Source organism: Pipra filicauda, unplaced genomic scaffold, assembly GCF_003945595.2.
Source record: "Pipra filicauda isolate LSUMZ 115617 unplaced genomic scaffold, ASM394559v2 scaffold87_size3191425_pilon, whole genome shotgun sequence".
NCBI lineage: Eukaryota > Metazoa > Chordata > Aves > Passeriformes > Pipridae > Pipra > Pipra filicauda.
Window position 1 is genome coordinate 293,427 of NW_024105064.1, and position 21,497 is coordinate 314,923.

The window sequence follows — 21,497 nt, forward strand, 5'->3', positions numbered from 1 at the left end:
GAAAGGACTTTGATAAGTACATTTAATTTTAATATTTGCTTTCAGATTATAGAACTGAATTAATTCTGATTGTCTTAATAGCTTCTGATTAAAGTTTCCATATTAGCCCTAAACCCCATTTCCCTGTTACACAGTCATTTGCATTCATTAATTCCTTTAAACAGCAGGAAAAGGTTGCTGCTGGTTATCTGATGGATTGGATTCTGCAGCATCAGCCATTGCTCTTGGGAAGCATCCTTGCTCTGAGGCACATTCCCTTTGCTGCAGAACAGTCAGGAAAGCTGCTGTGTTCTGTTTTAGGAAAAGCTGAGCCCGTTTTCCCGGAGCAAACGGGGTTTTAAAGCCCTGTGTTGGAGGCACACACCCCGTCAGGCACCAGTGCCCTTCCCCTGGGGCTCAGCAGCAATTGTCTGTGGATAAACCGAGTTGGACAGGAGGCTGGTGCTCACCTTGTGGGTGAGTGTTCCATCAGGACTGGCAGAAGGAAGGCTCTGGCAGGAGCTTTACCATTCAATTTGCCACCTGGAGAAAGCGGAATGCTCAGCTGTCCTTGGAATTTCCTCCTGCCCACTGAAAGCTGAGGAGAAGTCGGCGTTCTGTGTTGTGCCAGTGCAGCTTCCCCCACTTGACTGGATTAAATGCTCGTTGGGATTTACAGCAGATTCCAGTTGAGGCGCTTACAGATAGTGTGAATATTGTATTTCAAGGAAACCAGTGTAGTTTATCCCGGTTAAATGGCAAGAGATTAACAGCTCAGGGCACTTTGTTAGTGTCAGGCTTGGAATAGGCCGGCTGGTTTGGTTTGAACTAAACAGTCTGGCTTTGGACAACTTCCTCTGGAGATTGCAGGAGTTTTGTGACAATTAAACTGTCCTTTCCCATTTTTTGGCCTCTTCTCAGTCCAACATTTAATAATATTGAAGCTGTCTGAGATCAGAATAGTGCTTGGTTCAGTCTGGCTGAAGGGAAGCAGGGATGTGTGGCTCGTGAGCTGTGCCTCGTATTTCAAATGCTGGCTTGAGAATTCCTTCCAGTGTGTGGTTATGCTGGAGTCAGTAGATCACAAATACGGATAACAGACCTTTCCTGGATATTCAGCAGTAAGTTTGGTGTTTTAAAATCCAGTGATGTTTAGCCTTCATACACACAAAGGGATTTAAGCTTTATGTTTTAAAATCTGGTGATGTTTTAGCCTTCCGAAACACAAAGGGGTTTAAGCTTTATGATTTTATTGTCTGCAGCACAATAAAAGGACATGACTTTGCTTTCAACCGGGCCTGCTGTTTGAAGGTTCACTAGACTCTGCAGATGCTCAGCATGCTCATAATTCTGTTCATATGTGGTTACAGTACTTCAAGGATTTATAGAACTCCCTACCCAGCAGTAGTGGGATTTAGTAGGTTGCTAAATTAGGAGAAGGTTTCTCAGTGCTTTATTTTTTTTTTTATTGTAATGTACATTCAGAAGCGTTAGAATGGAGATGGAGATTTTTTTTTCTGGCAGAAATCTGTTCTAGTATTTTATACCAGATCCTTGCAAGGACTAAGATAAACCCACGAAAGGATTCAGATCTCATCAGTTGGGGTGTAACTGCCCCAGATGAATGGAGAGAAAATTACACAGCTGTGACCTCCTTGTGCTCCTAAAGCCAAAGCTGTGTTGGTGAGACACTTTTCTTGAGACCAGGTTTGAACTGCCAGACAGGTTTCCATGGGAGCCTCAGGCTGTAGCAGTTACTGGCACCTTCCTTCCCTCTGAGGTGCCTTTGAGCACGACCAGGTTTGTTGTGACACACCAGGTTCTGGGAGGGTTCAGCACAGGGAACCTCTCTGGGTAAATACAATAATGTGGTTGGCGTTTAACTGGCTCTTTGGTGGGCTGGATATTCAAAGTGTGCCTATGGAAGCAATAAAGGGTGTGTTGCCATATTGAGTAAAACCACGAGGCAGCAATTAAACACTGTTTGCATTAAAATAGTTTGTTGTGAGTCCTCCCTTGGTGCATTGTTCTGGATGAAGATGATATATCCTGTCTGCTGTTGCTGCTAACCAGTAAAAGATTGCACATGAAAGCATATTGGGAGTATTATGGTTTCCTGTATGAGTTCTCTAGGTTTAATTGTTTATTGAAGTGTCCTTTTATCCCTGCTTTTTATTCCCCTGGGTAGCATGTGGCACATGACATGAATCCATTTTAGTTTGTGGGAGAGGCAGGATTCAGGAGTCAGGGTTAGCTTTACATCTCTGCCTCTTGACAGTCTGTTTATATAATTCTTCAGAGGTGAAAGAGGGGGACTCAGCTGTGTGAAAGTGTTCTGGCTGTGGTGTGTATTTTGCTGTGATTGCACAGGCATTTATTTCATAAGTTGTAAGTTCTTGATCTCATGAAGACCAAAATCTGGGTGATGTTGCCTATTGAATGCTGTCTGGTGTATTTGCTGTAACCTCCAGCAAAGCATTTCTAATATTTGGCTATACATCTAAACGTGCTCCTCGACAGTATTTACGAATCAAGACTAGCCCAAGTGTGTTTTTTAAGTAACAAATATACATTGCTTGACACAATTTAAGTGAAATGGATACGTGTTGAACCTCAGCATGAAGAGACTTCCACCAGGAGAAATGGGATGTTCAACTGTCAAGAGAATTAGTTGTTACACCACATATACTGGTTCTGTGGACTGTGAGCTTTATATATCTTTGGGAGCATAACATAAAGCTAAATATTTAATAATCAAAGCACTCTCGTGTTGGATTGTCACCTAGTAGGTGGTAACCTATTAGATAATGTCTGATTTTGTCTTGCATCTTTGGTGATGTACCAGAATAAACTCTTTTTGCCAGGTGACAAGGAGAGTTGCTGCATTTCTCTGCAGCAGAGAATTCCAGTCATCTGGAAAGAGGCTCAAGTGCTCACTTGGCAGGTTCTGTGCAGAGTTGAAGGATGCTTTCAGGGGCAGTTTTTTAGTGGGGTTTCCCTGTCTCTTAACTACTGCATAACTTATGTTTGATCTCTTTTCCACCTGTGCTCTTCATCAAAAACCCCATACAGGGCAAAATGCTGAAACTAGAACAAGCCTTCATGTTCTGCAGAGTGGTCCAGCAGCTGGATCCCAAGTTTTCCAAGTTGGAGGGCAGTAGAGTGTAAACAAACCCTTGTGTTATCTCTTGGCTGGGCTTTTCTCCTCTGGTGCTGACTGCAGGCTTTTCTGGTGTCACACTTGGCACTGGTGGCAGTGGCTCCCCGTCACTGGTAGAAGGTTTTTGAATTGCACTTCAGGGCCATCATAAATCCCAGCATAGTTAGAAACTAATTTAGATTCTCTGAGTTACTTTTGGAAAGTCTACAGGGACACTCAGCTCCTCTGAACATACCTAGCCAGGATTTTGTCTCAGATATTTTTAATTTAGTAAAATGCTGATTCAGAATTAGAAAAAAATAAAAGAGGAAAACACTGAAATCAGTATTGTAAATAATTTTTTTAAAAGAAACTATCAAACAGCTTGACTTTGTACTTTGTTTTCCTTTCAGTTAACAAGCACAAGCCATGGATTGAAACCACCTATCATGGCATAATTACAGAAAATGACAACACGGTGCTCTTGGACCCTCCTTTAATAGCCCTGGACAAAGATGCCCCTCTGCGGTTTGCAGGTAAAGAATTCATTTTCAATGAATTTTCAATGCATTTCTGCTGGAAGGAGTGCAAATGCTTTCTTGAGGACAAATGCTGTGTGTTAGTGTGTTTTCCCTAACAGGAGTTTTTAGATCCTAGGGAGTCTTTGCCCATGGACCAGAGTTTTATTTCAGATTTACAGCTGTATCCAGGTGTCCAAAGCAGAGCTCTCTCTATTGCAGGTATTCCATGCTGCTTCAGTTTTCATGTGCAGATGTTAATTTTTCCGGTGTTTTATTTTTTTCCCTCAGTCCTCTAGATTCCACATTTCACAGCATTCAGTCTGGGACTTCTGAAACAATGATTTTTCTTATCATTCTCAAGCATTTGGTTTTCTTGCTGTTTTTGATTTGTGTCTTAATAGAGTGAAAATACTAATTAATAGAATTAAGATTGCGTGTCTGTGATAGGTTTGCTTAACAGTCTGGGGTATTTCAAAAAATGGATGACCTCTTCTGGCTGAAGAAAAGGGTTTTCTGGCTGAAGAAAAGGGTTTTCTGGCTGAAGAAAAGGGTTTTCTGCTTTAGCAAAGACTACAGAGAATGATGCAAAAGATATTTGCAAAATGTGGGTTAACCCTTCACTTTGAACATAGGACTGAAAGGTGACATTTTTCTTACACACTTAGGCAGTAGATTTTTTTTCTGAAAACTGCTGTTTAACAATACTGAGTTCATGATTTGGATGCAGTGTTGTGGAAAGTACTTTTTTTTCTTTTTTTAGTTTGACCAAGTATTAGAAAGATGTGTTTGAAGAATACCACTGGGCATCTGCAGGTGTTTAAATTACTTGTAGCAGATAACACAAGCTTAAATTGGATATTTGCAAGAAGCTTCCTTGGTTAAGTAAAATTTATGAGCTGAGAATCCTAAGTGGAATACCTACAGGATGTGACATGAGCCATTTTTGGGAGCATTGCTTAGCTTCAAGGAGGAAGGGATAGGAAAGGGGAGTAATTAAATTAAATTAACAGCCATTTGAAGTGTTCAGCACTGCATTGTGTGCTGGAGTGTTACAGCAGTTTGGTCACAATTTTCTTAAAGTGGTGCTTAAAGTAACAGTTTTGTTGCCTTGTCAAAAGGCTGTAATTATCTCCAAGGAAGTTGGAGATAATGGTAAATTCAGAAGTTCAGAGATACACCTCTGAAATTCAGACTTTTTCTCATGGATACATATGGCTGAGGCTCCTCGGGGATCTTAACTGGAAATAAAACTGCTGTCTTTGTACAGAACCCTTTTCCTGATGAAGGAGCTCGTGTTGGGATCCATGAAATCTGTTCAGTAGAAAGAGGTTTGGGAGGGCTGACTTGTGTCCTCAGTGCTGAGGAGAACATCAATCACCTCTCACAGTTCTTTAGTGCTTTAAATGGAGGTGCTGGTAGTTTGGCAGCGCGGAATGGATTCTGAAAATGGCAATTTTATACCTCTTAGATAGTAATGTTTTCAGGAAAATCCTGTCACAGTATTTTCAAATATGTTGTCAGGTTTGCAGAGGAAAATCCGATGGCAAAGCATCACTCAAATGAGCCTTTTTCCATTGGGTTGGTCTGAATTGGATAAACCTTCTTTCATTTAATGAACCTTTTTACCACCTGGGAGTTGATTTTATGAACTGTTTGTATAAACTATATATTTTGGCTTTCAAAAACTGACAGTTCTTCAGCAACAGCAGCAGCCCAACAGATTTAAAGAAATCAAATTTTGACTATAGCACGTTGAGGTTGTGAAGAAATTCTCCTCAGGACGAGACTGTTGGGTTTGAATTGCAGGAATTTTGAATGCCATGGGGATCTGGAAAAGTGTTTGTTTGCCATTAAATGGAACAGTGCTTGAGCCTGTCCTTGGGGAGCCCAGCTGACTCTGCTCCCAGCTCTGGCTGGGGTGCTCTGCTCGTGTCCTGGCACAGACAGTAGTGGTGCTGGTGTCCAGCAGATCTCTGGGGGTGTTCAGGTCGAGAAGCCCATTAGACCAGGGTTGTGTTTTCACAGCAAAACAAAGCATTTTCAGGATTAAGTGGACCTATTTCAGCCCTTACTGGTCTAGTCCTACTTATAAACCAAATTTATTCATGCTTCAAAAGGCTGGATGTTTTAATTAACTGTGCCCTCTAGCTGAGCTGTGAAACTTCTGAACTATGTGCAGGTTTAAAAGATTTTAAGTAGAGCTTTTTGCTTTATTTCAGTTTTGAGCATGACAAAACATCCTGAACTAGTTCATTGAGGTGCTTTGTGGCACATGAACTGTGGGACAGGGAAAAGCAATATTTTATAGCTTTGCTCACTGTGTGCCGTGGGTAGGATCCTAAAATTCGGGTGTGCAAAGATAAGTAGGGTTATAGAGACCTTTATTTCTAGTGTTATTTGTATGGTTTTAACTCTGAAATGACACACTTTGGAGAACAGAGTTTGATGTTGTGCCAGGTTGCTCTGCCAAACTGCCTGACATGTAGGGACCCCATGGAATCAGTCTTTGCCCCATGATTGTTACAGATCTGCTTGAGGAGACAATGACCATTCTTGTTTCTCAGTGAAACTCCTGTGTTGGAATTTGATCCCAAGTGGTTTTGCTGTAAAAAAATAAAATAAAGGATGGCACATTTTCTATTGTACGTTCGAGTAATTTGTGTCTAAAATCAGTTTGATGTCTGAAGCTCTCAGTGGGGATTTCCCCTTTACTGTGCAAAAAGGAGCTGATTTTTTTATTGCATTTGAAGCAGACAATGTTATATCTGGATGCCTCCACAGAGCTGAATGTGTTTTGTTATGAGAGTGTAAGGCAGGGTCTCGCTGGCCAGATGTTGGAAATGTTTCCCCTGTGGAAAGAAATGTTTCCTTGGCTTTTTGATGTGCCTATAATAGGGCTTTAATCCCTCTTCCCCCACCCCTAGAGAAAACCACTTCTCAGCCACAATCTTTTATTTTCCCCTTGCTGCTCTGGGATGCAAAAAGTATTTTTGTGGGGGTTAGGAATTCTGTGGCTTAAAGCATGAATATGTGTAGAGCTTTGGAAAGGATCTTGCAGAATCTCTATTCATACTTTTAAAAAGGCTCCAAAAATCCAGGAAGCCCTCGGGTCCCTGTCCCTGGGGGCAGGTTCCCATGTTGGGCTGGGACAGTGCTGATGCCTCCAGTTTGTTTAGGAATGACGTCCTGTCTGCAGCAGGTCCGTGGGCAGGGCAGTGCCCAGCTGGGAGAGGATTGGAAAGAAATGGGATGGAGAGATGAATGACACTGGAATCAAACAGATTTTGGTCTTGTCCCTTCCAATGAACAATTCAGTTGCACAGCTGGGTGGCAGAACTTAAGAGGGAATTTTGTTGCAATAGAATTTCAGCCATTTTTGCATCAAATGTAAAGTGTGCATGAAGTGATGTAACAGTTTTGTGCTTAGAAATACTTGTTTAGAAGGTGATCTGTGCATGTTGAAATGGGAGACTTTCCTAGAGGCTTTCCATGATCCTCATGCTACTTGGTTGGAGCTGGGAGAATATACTTTCTCCTTCTGTGGAATGGAAATGGAGAGAGATTCCCAAGTCTGAAGAGTGTCCAGTCAAATACTGTATGTGTTTACATGTTTAATGTACTTGGTATGTTAAACAAAGTAATTTATTTAATATACTTAGTACATTAAATAAAGTATGTAGTTTAAATATCTTATGAAACTTTTTATTAGCTATATAATTATTTTACATCATTATATCATAACAGTACAGAAAGATAGAACAGTAAAACTCAACAAAACCTTAAAATTCTACCCAATTCTCCCTGTCTTTTAACTGTGCTACACCAGAAAGGAGAAATACAGAAGTCCTTTAGGATCCAGGGTTGCTGAATATTTTCTGGGTAACACAAGTTCCTCAGACCTGTGTTATGTGTAAAATGAAATGGTTTTTCACCTGTCAGTAGAGCTGGGTGAAACACTGTGAAGTGCTGTCCTGGTTATTTACCTGAACAGTTTCCAACATGTTAAATACAAATTAATTTGTGGATTGATCATCGTTCTGGTCCTGGTAGAGGAGAGAATTTTATTTCAGTAACGTATCTCAATTTCAGAATGAAATGAGAATAAGCATTAAGCAATTATTCTTCTGAGGAACATGTGGCAGAGCCAGAGTACCCCTCAGACTGAAGCTTTCCACCTTGAGCAGCACCTGGAGACACACAGATATTTACTGGAGAGCTGATTTCTGTCTTATGCTCAGGAGCCAAAACTGGAATGCCTGAATTTCCTGGCAGCCACGTCAGGGTTGGTGCCAGAGCTCCAGGTCACTGGAGATGATAAAGAACTGACCAGTTCTTAAACAGCCTCCCCTTTCCCAAGTAGGTAATTGCCCCATTAATCCACTTCTCCCTCTTCTCTCCATTCCAGGCTTTCTGCTTTAATGTTCCCTTCCAGTTATTTTGTTCCTGTACTTTGTGTTTCACACACAGTGCTTGGCTCTCAGTGTTCCTGGAAGGGAGCAGGGAAGTGGGTGTACAGGAGTGAAGAGATGGAATATGTAAAAGCTTTGCAGTTGGAATGTCACTTGTGGCTGATCAGTGGTGTCAGCCATGAATTTAAACAGTGTAAAATTTTCTTCAATGATCCTATTGCCAAAACACGTGAAAATCTGGGATTATATTTATATCCTGCATAAGAATAGACTGAAATAAATTATGTGGGTGCCACAAGAGGCAGCGTTCTTGGTGTGTTAAAATAAAGAGCTGATCATAAATCCAGGGATTACCTGAAGTGAGTTTCAGGGAGACCCTGTTGAGAGCTATTTCAGAAACTGGCTCCTTTTAAAATGGTCTAGAAATCATGTTAAGGTAATTTTTCTTACTTATATTTCCACTTCAGTATTAAACTGTAAATTTGCCTTCAGTAAAATATTTCTCTGTAACTAAAGTGCCTCATTTCTTTCTGAGGCCACTCTGGGATGGAGACTTGAAAGCATTCCTGCAGGAAATGTTTGAGAATTAACAGATCTGGTAAAAGTGCTTTTGAGGGTCCAGGTTTGCTTTATTGTACAGGATTTCAGGTTAAAGATGATGGTAATCAGGAAAAAAGATAATGATCTGCTGGATAATGTGTAAAAGGTGGTAGTTTGGGGGTTTAACAGGTCATGATTTCCAAGGGTTAACTGTCTTTTCATTAAAACTGAACCAGGTGCCTCTCACAGTCATGTCACACCCCTGTAAAACTCTGTTATATCCAAGGTCTCCTCAAAGCCTGGAAGATCCAGGACACTGTGGAGGCTTCTCCTTTCCTGGGGTGGCTGGAGGGGGTGACCAGGCTGCTCTGGGGCATCCTCAGTTCTGACAGCTGGATATTTTTGGGTACCTGCACCTTTTCTGTCCAGCACTGCAGTATTTCAGCAGTAGGATGAGGTGGTTGCTTGTTTAACCTGGAAAAGCAGTGTGCTGCTAGGAAAATACAGAGTTCCCCCCCTCCCCGTTCTTTTAATTAAGATTTTTATGTTCCTCAGGATCACAGTTTAATGTGTGTATTTTTTCATCATGAGTTATGGCAATACTGTCAAGTTGGGTTTGCAATTTTACAAATGCTGGGGGTTCCACAACCTAAAGTGAGAAAAATTTATGTGGAAACACAAAAATCCCATGACTGTCCTAAAAAAAAAACAAAACCTTTTTATCTGGAACTCAAAAAGGGAGTATGAAGTTTTGTGATTGTAGAAACGTGGTGGTTTCAATATAGTAGATAAAACCTGGTTTGAATTATCTGTCTTTTTTAAATAGTATAGTATAAATAAATTCAGATCAGTTCTACTTTATGGATAGTTGTTCATCACCATGGAATTTTGAAAATATCTCTTGTTTAGCAGGTGGTATTAAAAAAAAAAAAAAAAAGAAAAGAAAAAAGGAAAAAGCCTTTTGATGAACTTACTAAATACTGCAAAATTCTACAAATGGCAACCTGGAGTTAAAAGATTAAATCATATTTAACATAACTAAAACTCTAAAATTGTAACAGTTGCAGCAAATCACCACTGGAATTTTAAAATACAGTTTTTCCAAAGCTTTTCTGTGTAATGTGTGCATCTTTACCTTTTATCCTTATTTGCTCCCGTTCAACCTTTCCTGTTACTGACTTGGGTTTATCTTTTCTCCCTTTAGAGAGTTTTGAGGTGACAGTCACCAAAGAAGGTGATAAAGGGTTCTTTCTATCCCTTTTATGAATATTAACCTACTAACTTTGGTTATGAAATGGGGAATCAGCACTGAAACAGAAGATCCTGTCATGCACTTTTGTCCCATTTATTCTCCCAGTTTTTTTCTATTTTAAAATATATTGATTAAAAACTGTTATGTAACCAAACCCTTGGTTAGAAATATCTGTAAATCAGACATCCATTTGAACCATTTGGGGTTATTGTCCCTTGCGTGGACACTGAAGAAGTTGGTTTGGGGGAAAATTAGCATTTTCTGGTATTTTCACTTACAGCTTTTTTGGGACATCTGAAGTTTTTTCAAGTGCTTTGTAAAGTAATATAGAAGTGCTGAAGCATTACAGCCCCTTCCCTGCAGAACATATCCTTCAGTACTTTCTTCATGAGTTTAAATATGAATCAACCCCCCCTTTTTTTTTGAAGACCTCTAGACATGTTTACAGCAGGAGAGCATTCTTGGTACTATGGTACCACTGCAACTCTAACAGCAAAACAGTGGGGTTTGGTGGTGGAAGAAAATCACCTTCCAAACCTGAGTTATACAGGTAAAAACCCAGTGTGGGTGCTCAGAGAGCTTGAGTGGCTTTTGTTGTGTGCTGGGCTTACCCAGCTGTGCCAGCCAGAGTCTTGCAGTGCAATCTGAGGCTTAGATGTGTTTCCAAACGATGTGCTAGGGACTGCTCTTCCAGGTGTGTGGGATGAAGGGTTTGGACAGAAGCACAGCCTCCTGAAACATTCCACGTGAGAGCTCCCTTGACTAACATTGGCCCGTGTTAGTAGATAGCTGTTGAAATGGATGCCTGAGAAGTTGGTATTTCTACCTTTCTCATTCAGTAGTTTATTTTGATTCCCTGATTTTAGCCAGGTACATTGCACAGGAAGACTTTGCCCTTTGATCTGTTGACAGAATTTCTGTAATTCTGGTGCTGAACCTGTACTCGGAGCTTTTTCATCCCTCGACTCGTAACTGTGCATTTTAACCTTCTGCTCTGGTCAAAACGAACCAGCTGCCCAGCTATTCCCAGTAGCTTGGCATAGAAGACATTACCAGTGGCCTTGGCTGTGTGCTCACATAAGATCTACTCTTACCCTAGAGCTATCTCAAGTACTCCTGTGAAATGCCTGTCTACATTTCTCTTTTTCTCTTTTGTCCTCCTGCATGAATGGATGCAAAGTAAACAAGTTGCTTGGAAGGGCAGACGTTTGCTTCTGTTTTTACTAAAGTTCCCAGAAATCACCCATTTTAAAGCACAGTGCTCTTGCTTTGTCCACAGACCCTCACAAACCCTTGGCTGCAAAATATTCGGTCGTTTTATTTTATAAACGTGTCGCCGACTTCTGCCGGTTCTGACCCCTCTCCCTTTGGCTCTGTAGGTGAGATCTGTGGATTTAAAATTCACGGGCAGAATGTTCCCTTTGAAGCAGTGGTGGTGGATAAATCCACTGGTGAGGGAATAATCCGCTCGAAGGAGAAGCTGGACTGTGAGCTGCAGAAGGACTACACCTTCACCATCCAGGCCTACGACTGCGGGAAGGGACCAGACGGGGCAAATTCCAAAAAATCCCACAAGTGAGTCAATCTGGGCTGGGCTGAGGGGAGGTTTGGTTGCAAGGGGTCTCCTGCTCGTGGTGGTTTATTGTCTGTGTAGAGTAAATGTTAAACCAAGTGTTAATACTGGAAGACTTTGTTCATATAAGCCCAGAATCACAAAATGGGTTGGAAGGACCACAGTGGGTCATCTAGTGCAACCTCCCTGCTCCAACGGGGTCATAATGGGGATAAAAAGAGCAACCAAATGGACATGAACTGCTTGGACATCTCTTCATTTGTATTTTATGTGGCACTGCTTCATCCCTTGATGTCTCTGAATTTACATCAGAAAATAATGTGGGGATAGAAGCAGAAAAACTGTTGATACACTTGAAATGTGGCTCAAGTTGATACAGAGTTTGGGTGGGATACTGAGCCTGGATGTTGTTTCAGAATTCAGTTTCTAAATCCCAAAACCTGGTTCAAGAAGTCAATCTATATTAAACTTAACAAAATGCAAAAGAAGACACGTTGTTATCGTTTGCAGACAGCCCCACCAAAAGAACCCAAGATCAATAGCACAGGGCTCATCTCTGCCTAGATTAAAGAATGGGAACAAAGCAATCTTCAGCTAATCTTTAGCTAAAGAAAAACCACAATATAAAATACCCTCTACAAAATCCACTTGAGAATAACTGTTTAACACCCTGGTGTAAACATCTGCAGAGCACGTGGGAGATGAGCTGCTGTGTGAGGCAAAGAAGGCAGTAAATAAGATCCAGAACAGAGTAGCAGAGGTCAGCTTGGTGACAAACACAAGTGTGCTTCAAAATAGGCAGCAGAATGTAACCTCCTAAAGGATTGCACTTATGGAAAATAGCTGTCTCCTTAAACTGTTTGGTACTCAATTTGACTTTTGAAAGAAGATTTCAAAGAGAAAGATGGCAACAAATGTTTTGTTGGGTTGGCTGGAATTATATTCTTTGTTCAGGTCCTCCTCCACACTGTAGAATTTATCTGTATTTTTCTACCTGTGCTGGTTGAGATAAAAACTTTCCTCTGATGACTGTAGTAAAAATTAGGATTATCCAAATTGAGGCTATGTTGTGAACATCCAGCAGCACACTCTGCTACTGTTCTCTCACAGCAGAATGATGGGTTTTCACAATCTACATCTACAAACCACAGTTCACATTCCCCTGGCCCATGGCTGACTGTGTTATGGGGGGTTTTGTGGTTTTTAACAGTCTTGGAAGTGTAGATCCACAAATCAGAAATGTACAGTTTGTTTGGTACCTTTTTTTTGGTGGTGTTTATTTAGCACATAGGATAAAATAAAACCTTAAAGATCTTTCTCAGCATAATCATTAATAAACTTCTGCTTTTATGGAAGGACTGTAATTGTTGAATTCTTTATTAGTTACTTTCCATCATTCATCTTTTCTCCTCGGTCAGTGACAGAAACTGCTTTATTTTTCCTATTCTGTGTAAACCAGCAATCAGTGACAGGCATGAAAGGATGGAATTCAAGATCCAATCTGTTTTGGATTATCCAGCAAGCTGCATGATGTGTTAAAGTGTATCTGCCACTTCTGTGATTCTTCCATTTAAATTGTCTGATTTCTCATTTCTCCATCTAACAAATAAGCCTGTTTTCACTGACTTACACAACTGAGTACTTTATTAGCCAAAGAAAACCAATCAAATGCACTTGACTGAGCTCTTAGTCTAAGACCAGTCTTAACTGTCACTCTTGTTCACATAAAATAAAATTGGAGTGTTCATATCAAATACTCTGACAGCAGGGAAGAACTTGGACTATACTGTTTTAACAAAAGTAAAAGCCTATTTTGTCACAGCTCTGTTTCGTTGCAGTTCTGTAAAATGGTGCCAATTTTATTGTTGCAGTGCAAGGGTTTGAATGTTATTTGCAAATAAATAACAGTAGTAAACAATAACGTAGAATTGCACTGATTTATATGGCAACACACTGGAAAAACACCCACGGCTGTACCAGGGTAGTTTTTGAGACTGTTGGCTTTATTAGTCATTTCTTCCCGAGGGCTGGAATTCCGAAGGACGGGTTCACGTGGAGAAGAGCGAGCTGTTGTACCAGAAGTCCTGGCACGAGCAGGAGCTGTGCAGCCTCCAGGCTGACCTGTGTGTGTGTTCTTCCAGAGCCACAGTCCACATCCAGGTGACCTGTGTGTGTGTTCTTCCAGAGCCACGGTCCACATCCAGGTGAACGACGTGAACGAGTACGCGCCGGTGTTCAAGGAGAAGTCCTACAAGGCCACGGTGATCGAGGGCAAGAGGTACGACAACATCCTCAAGGTGGAGGCCGTGGATGCAGATTGTTCCCCCCAGTTCAGCCAGATCTGCAGCTACGAGATTGTGACTCCAGATGTGCCCTTTGCCATTGACAAGGATGGTGAGTGCAGTGGGAATTGTTGTCATCTGTCACCCAAAAAAACGTGATTCCGACGGGTCAGCACAGAAGTACAGCAGGCCTGTTTAACCCCTCCCTAAGCACAGTTAAACAGAGGTGTTCAGTCTGAATTAATAATGAACAGTCTTTCAATGCCAGTACCATGTGCTGTCACTGATGGCAGGAGCAGATGGGGGGTTGCATCTCTGTTTCTTGTAAAATGCTTTTCAAACTAAAGGAAATACAGTAATTGTCTGATGTTTTAAACCACCTCTTACTAGGTCTGTCTTGTCCATTCTGTGTTAGGATAACTCGTGCTACTTAGCTTTCAAAAATGGGATTCCACCTGTGTGCTTTACACATTTGAGATGCTCATGTATGGCTGGAGTTTCATGGCTATTGCTTTCAAGTGCAGTCATTTCTTTAGGTCATTTCCTGACCTCCAGTGATCTGTGGACCCTTCAAAATCTATAGGTAGTTTTAGTGGTTCAAGCAAGCTGGTTAAGCAAAGTGAACAGTTTTCAGTGGGCTTTTAGTTTGAGTTTTTTGGGGGATCCACATTGTCGATAGGTTTGCAAATTTAAAAAAAAAGATAGAGAATGCTGGCATAATCCAAACAGTTTATGTATCAGTTACCACCCAGGAGCAGTTTCATTTTGAGATAATATACTGTTAAGAGCCTGAGATGTATATACCTGCTGTTCTGTGTCTGTGTGCTCATCTCTGGATTAATGTAATTTGTAAGGATCTGGGCCTGATGTCTGACATTGAAAAGTCAAATAGTGAAGGGTAATTCCCTCACAGGGGTGTCTGTTATTGGGTATCTGTGTGAAGCACAGAGCTGGTACCTGAACTCATTTAATGCAGCAACGACCCCGAGAAATGATATCGATGTCTGATCATTGCTTTTTTTGTGTGTGCCAGGTTATATAAAAAACACAGAGAAGCTGAGCTATGGTAAAGAACATCAGTATAAACTGACAGTAACAGCATATGACTGTGGGAAGAAGAGAGCTGCTGAGGATGTGTTGGTTAAAATTAGCATTAAGCCTACGTGCAAGCCTGGCTGGCAAGGTTGGTTTGCTCTCCTTTATCTCTGCTGTTAGCATTTGCTCCTACCTTCAGTTCAACGTGAGACATCTTTAACATTGTTTCTTTGGATAAATACACAGGTTGGAGCAAAAGAATAGAGTATGAGCCTGGCACTGGTTCCTTGGCTCTGTTCCCCGGGATGCATTTGGAGACGTGTGATGAGCCAATAACCTCCGTTGAAGCAACAGTTGAACTGGAAACCAACCATATTGGTAAAGGCTGTGATAGAGACACCTACTCAGAGAAATCCATCCACAGGCTCTGTGGTAAGAATGCCTTTGTTAAAGTAAAAGTGGTCTCTCTTGCTTGCTAGTTTTTCTCTTTGAATTTTATGTTAGACCACAAATCAGTGAGTAGATCTGGTCTTCATTTGCATGTACTTTCCTGCAGCTTGTTTCCTAGCAGGCAGTGAAATTGCCTGAAGGTGACTTTTAAAATAATTCTCAAGTGTGGTAAAGAATCTCTTTCTTCTGCCTCTCCACTAGCTTGTGTACACTAATAATTTCCCTCACATGAGAGTCATGTTGAAGAGCTGAAAGAATGTTATCTGGGTGAAGGGTATAGCCATTAAAGGCTCTCTTTCTCTGAGCATGATGGATGTGATGGCTGCAATCTAAGAAATGCATGGTGAAAAACTAGATGAGAACACCACAGAAAGAGTGGTTTGGAAAAAAACCAGTTCCCTTGCATCAGAGAAATTCATACTGTGCTTGCCCCAGGAAGCCCTTGGCACCCACTTGTGCTGCAGTAAAAGGCTTTATGAGGAGTTTATGAATCCTTTGTAGCCAGTATGGAAGAATAGACATTACAGGACAAATTATCACTGATTTATGTCCTGAACTTCAGTTGAAAGTCTGAACAGTGTGTAACCCCAGAGACCCAGGCAATTCCTGAGCTGTTCCCTGATTGAGGTCAGTGTGACGTTAAGAAGTGGAGAAAGGACAACAAGCCAAGAACCTGCTTCTGACTCTGCTATGATTAGACAGTGAGCTGGGAGGGGGTGCTTCTGCACTCCCTTCAACTGGGTGAACATGAGACTCACAGCTAGTACAGTGTTGAGAGAAAGGCATCGCAGGCACGGGCCTGAGGGACAAGTGGCATTAATGAAATGGATCCTGAGATGGGGGGGAAATAAGGTTCTACAGCTGTAGAGACAGAAAGGAAAACAATTTCAATGAGCTTAGTTGCTTACCCAGAAGCTACATTTTTGGAAATCATCACGATATCAGATGTCTGTAATTAGTGCCACATTATGTCAGAGGAGAATTGCTTGATGTGTGATGGCAGTTACATCATCCTGACAGTTGGTGCCGAAAATTTAGTGCTCAGAAAAGCAGTTTGGTTTGAAACTAGCAGTGGTCTTTTAAGTTTTTTCTATCTGATTCCCTTTTCACTGTAGGTGCTGCTTCTGGCACAGCTGAGCTGCTTCCCCCTCCCAGCAGTGCTGCAAACTGGACCGTGGGCCTTCCCACGGACAACGGCCACGACAGCGACCAGGTCTTCGAGTTCAACGGCACCCAGGCTGTGAAGGTTCCAGATGGGGTTGTCACAGTCAACATGAAAGAGCCCTTCGTGATTTCGGTGTGGATGAGGCACGGGCCTGGAACCAGGGAGAAGGAGACAATTCTGTGCAACTCAGACAAGACAGGTTTGTCAGTATTTCGATTAGAAACAGCCTTTTGGTTGGTTGGGTTTTTGTGTTCTGTGGCAGCACGTGTGACAACCTTGAGGTTTTTCTCTACCTTTTTTTTTTTGAAGTGAAACGAATGGACTTTAAAAGTCACTCTTTATTGTGCTTATGTATAGATTTGGCTTTAGATTATCCAACTTCAGATTGGGCAGGCTTGGTTTTTCTAGTTCTATTTCAGTTTACATTATGCACTTCTTTTGCTGTGCTGGATGACTTATTCTGGGAATGCAGTCCCGAGTTTGCATCTCCAAAGATAGCTCTGTTCTTATGCTGCCTGAAAACATTGAGATACATATATCAGGTCTAGTGGCAGCATTTGCTGCTGTATCTTTTTTTTTTCTAGGAGGATATAATTTCTCTCTCACCAGTGATGAAATTTTTTTTTCACTCTGTGCATAATTTCACTCTCTGTGAATGCTACAGACACAATAATTTTGAAAATGCTATTAATAAGAAGGAAATGTGATAACCCTGTTTCCATAATTGCTGCCTGATGGGGGCAAAAGAATTCCTGTCTTTGTTAAGCTGGAGCAGTGCATTTGACCAGTGTATTAGAGACTTTATTTAATTGCTGCTAGGTCTTTCAAAGGAAACTACACTGAATATATTTTAAATTTTATTTGAAAATAAGAAAGATTTGTCGTAAGAAAATATGAAAGATTTGTAGTACCCCAGAAGCATTTCTTTGAACAGGAGAAAAGTGACAGTCATTCAGAACCAGGTACAAATATTCTCTTTTCCTACCTTCACCTATTCCTCTTAATCAAACCCCAAACCTTCTTCATGGAAATGAGTGAACTGGAGAGAAAAGAGGCAAATTTAAATAGTTTTTCCTGGTTTACAGTGCATAGGCAGCAGACCTTCAAAACAACTTCTCCTTTTTTATTCCTTGGTTTGACCTAACCACGGAATTCTCGTGGCAGGTAGTTTCTGGTAGTATTTGCCTTCATTCTAAGGGTATATTAGGAAATATTGAAAGATTAAATCCAGGTTAGCTGGAGGGAGGCAGTTTGGACTGTATTGCACTGGAACAGTGCAGTCAGGCTCAGTGCTGTCAGACTGAAAGACTGACATGAGTTTGGTCTCTTTATATTCCCCACTTTCTTGGCTCATCCATGCCATGGCATGGCATGGCATGGATGATGCTGCTAAAATATTTCTTTTCCTTATTCTCACCCATTTCTCCAGCATTTCACCCTTGTATTTATTTAAAATGGCAAATCCTTTAGAGCTGTGACTGCAGTTTTCTCTAAGGGAAGTGTGTGTACCTGCTCCAAACCAGGAACCAGAAGCTGTAGGAGCTGCTCCTTTGTAACAAAAAAAGCTCTGTTTGCAAAGAGAGTTCTTTTCTTTTTCTCCTGCTGATAGTTTATCTCTGGCTCTTCACTCCTATGCCCTGGTTTAGATTGGATTTGGAGAGACATGTCTGTTGCTCGTGGGTTCTTCAGCAATGTTTGCCCTCACTGCTTCTACAAATGTTTCAAATTCCTCTTACCGGGCCTGACTAACTTCCACATTGGTTTATTCCTCCCGGTTACGTGGAGATTTAAGTGTGAAATTGCAGAACAGGTGGATTTTGTGGAGTTCTGGGGGTTTCCAGGGAATAATGCTGTCCCTGAAACCTCTCGTGCAGACATGAACCGGCACCACTACACCCTCTACGTCCACAACTGCCGGCTCGTTTTCCTCTTCCGCCAGGACCCTTCGGAGGGAAAAACCTACAAACCTGCTGAATTCCACTGGAAGCTGAACCAGGTACCTTTGGAAGGACAATTTGGTAGGATGTTAGAGTGCAAACCACCAGAGACCAAACTCCCTGGTGGTATAATTATTACTAAATACTTTTTGCAGCTCTGAACTCCCGAGGCCCTTTTTTTCTGGACCCCGACGATACTTGTTTGATTTGTGATCAAGTGTCAGGTTCAGCTGCACCTTTTCATCTTGGGTGTGAAATAAAAAACCCAGTGTCATTCTTCTATGTTCACTGAATACACTGTAAGGGAGAGTGCATGAGAAAATGGGAAGTATTCCAGAGGGCATGAAAAAACAGGAAATATTCCAGGTTGTTTACAGCGTTAAAGTACTTCTGAATGTGGGAGCTTTTCCAGAGCTCTGGATCTGAATGATAAAATAACCTTGAATATCTGTCAATTTATCAAGTTCTTTTAGTTGCTTTAGGTTGCTCTTGCAGGTCTGTTTTGCCAGTTACCCAAACAGTGAGTGACTTTGTAACACATCTAATTATATCCTAGTTTTTTTGCAGGGCAATGTGTGTTGTTTTAATGATAAAATACACATATATGTCCTTGTAGGAAAATTTCTACTTTCCAAAACCAGATCAGCTTTCACTGTAAATAATTCTGTCATGGAAGGCCTTTTCCAATTCAAAATATTTTTTTTTAGTGTTCTCTCTCAGAAAATACCTGTCCTCTGTCAAGTAATGTTGTCTTATAACAGTATTTCAGGATGTGCTTGCATGTAGATATGTATTTTTAGATTGAAATAACGCTGTTATTCAGTATAAAAATTAAAGGAAGGGAAATACAGCAGCTTCCTGTGTTGGCAACAGAAGAAAAGAAACTTTTTATTAATGTTTGACAGTCAGTTTGCCTTTCAGATGTGTGCCATGTGTGTGCACATCAACTGTGTCTGTACAGGCTCGTGGATGTTGCATGTCTGCATGTGTTTATCAGCTCAGTTATTCAACTGTAATGAATGTTTCCAACTCTCTCTGCTCAGGTGTGTGACAAGGAGTGGCATCACTACGTTGTCAACGTTGAGTTCCCTGCAGTGACTCTTTATGTAGATGGTGTTTCCTATGATCCTTTCCCAGTGACTGAGGATTACCCCCTGCACCCTTCCAAGATAGAAACACAGCTGGTGGTTGGAGCCTGTTGGCAAGGTAACTCTTTACAACATTTAATACTTTAATTAACTTTTTTTAATGATATCTCTGTGGTTATCTAGAATTACATGGCAGATCTTTTTAGTGCCTGAAAGATAACTTCATTTGCCTTCTGCAGGTTATTTTTTGCTCCTGGCTGGTATCACATATTTCCTCTTTTAGTCATTTTTTCCATGAGTGTTTGTTTTCTCGTTGGCCACGGGTGCTTGTGAAATACAAAGCTGCTCACCAAGCTGTATTCCACCAAAGTGGGTTTTGTGGTGACCATGGGAATACAGAGAGCTTTTAATTTTTATTATTATTGTTGTTGTGATTCTTGCTATTTTTAATAATAGTTGCAAGAATCCTTCATATACTTCAGATTACTAAGCAGAACACTTAATTTCAAGTCAGTTGAAAAGCATATTGTAGAAAGAGTGTTCTCATTATTGCAACCATGACCAGCAGACAGTTCAGCAAAGCAGCACAGTGCTGCTGTCCTTGGATATTTTACCATTTCTGCTTATAAAAATAGACATCTGCTTTATTGTTTGCACATTGTGGCTTAAAATACAATATTCTGCAAGCTGTGAAGTGCTGATTCATGTGCTTTAATACTTTAAAACCTACTCTCCAGAGCTGGAGAAGAAGGAGGAGGATGCATCTGCACATGGATGCTGATTCCAGAGATCTTGGGAACAGAACTCTTGCTCCATTGCTGAACTGCAGTGTTTGCTGATTGAATTAGATCCTGGCTGGTGTAAAGCTACTCTTTTTGGTTGGAGATAAAACAGTGTTAAATCACCCCTGTTTTATTTAGTTCCTGTTATAGGCTGTAGTTGCTGTCTGCAGGAATGCACAGATGTGGCCTGGGAATGAGTGACAAATGGAAAGCTTTGAGACGTTTTAATCAAATTAACAGTCTTCTGTCTTATAATGTCTCTTTTCTCTGTGAGTTTTAAGGCTTTGAAGTGTGAATGAAGGTTAAATTATCTGTCCTCTCCATCAAATCTGTTATTTTGTGACAAGTTCACTATCATTCAGTATTAATGCTATTTCAGGGCTAAATTGGTTCTGTTGTTTCTTCCTTGCATCAGTTATTTTGATTTCTCCATAATTCATCTCACTCTGTTTGTGACTTTTCCAGCCAATTTCTTCTATCTCAAAGGGAAGTTATAGTGACTGATTTTAAAGAAACTGGAGCTTGGAACTCATTTCCAGCTGAATGTATGGATTGTATAATGCCTTCCATGTATATTCTGCATCCTAACAAAAACATGTACATTTAATTTAAAAACTCCTGTGCTTTCGTATTGGCACCATGATATGATTCTTTAATTTCTTCTGCCATGAGATTTCTTTTTAATGAAAGCAGACTGAAATAGGAGTATAAAACTCTGAAGTACAAGAACTGCCTTTTAAAAATTGCACCAAAAGCCTGATTTTTAGGGGATTAGAACACATGGTGAATAGAGTTTGCCAAAGGAGTGAAATTAATGGTCATTGGTGTTGTCCTATCAAGACTTCAAAATAAATCAGGCTGCTCTAAGTTATATATACAGCTCACCTCCAAGGAGAGAGAGATTTTATGCTTTTGAAGAAGTTCTTTTAACGTTTCTTTCAAAAGTTAAAAAGCTGTTTTTAATTTTGCTTCCATCTGATAAATTGACTGCTTAATGCATGTGATACTATTATTATGATGATAAAATCTGTGTTGGTAATGGCTTGTTTTGATCAGCTTTTAATACCTTTTGGTGCTTTGCTGTATTAGGCTGGATTTCACCTTAATTTCCCCTGAAATGGAGCCAGCTGATTTACAGTCTCATTACCAGCAGTGGGTTGTGGGAGGTTTGCTCTCTGGCTTAATCCAGTTTCTACTGGTTTTACTGCAGGGTTTGTGTGTGGGGCTCTTTGGGTTCTCTTGCCAATGACTTTTTATGTTCTTGTAACAACACAGTGATGCTTCTTCCCTGCATTGCAGCTCTTCATGTTTCAAAAGAACTCCTAATCCTTGAGAAGCTGGGTGG

General features: G+C 40.9%; 1 protein-coding gene across 1 annotated transcript in view; it reads left to right on the forward strand.

Moving 5' to 3' along the window:
• Nucleotides 1-3,057: 3,057 nt before the first annotated feature.
• CLSTN1 (calsyntenin 1) overlaps nucleotides 3,058-21,497 on the forward strand; it is a 29,302-nt gene continuing 10,862 nt past the window's right edge. Inside the window, exons 1-10 of the mRNA XM_039390895.1 lie at nucleotides 3,058-3,143; nucleotides 3,503-3,654; nucleotides 9,793-9,822; nucleotides 11,220-11,415; nucleotides 13,599-13,807; nucleotides 14,729-14,878; nucleotides 14,977-15,162; nucleotides 16,296-16,544; nucleotides 18,220-18,341; nucleotides 19,326-19,488. Coding sequence (XP_039246829.1) covers nucleotides 3,058-3,143; nucleotides 3,503-3,654; nucleotides 9,793-9,822; nucleotides 11,220-11,415; nucleotides 13,599-13,807; nucleotides 14,729-14,878; nucleotides 14,977-15,162; nucleotides 16,296-16,544; nucleotides 18,220-18,341; nucleotides 19,326-19,488 — 1,543 coding nt within the window. The remainder of the gene's footprint in view (nucleotides 3,144-3,502; nucleotides 3,655-9,792; nucleotides 9,823-11,219; nucleotides 11,416-13,598; nucleotides 13,808-14,728; nucleotides 14,879-14,976; nucleotides 15,163-16,295; nucleotides 16,545-18,219; nucleotides 18,342-19,325; nucleotides 19,489-21,497) is intronic.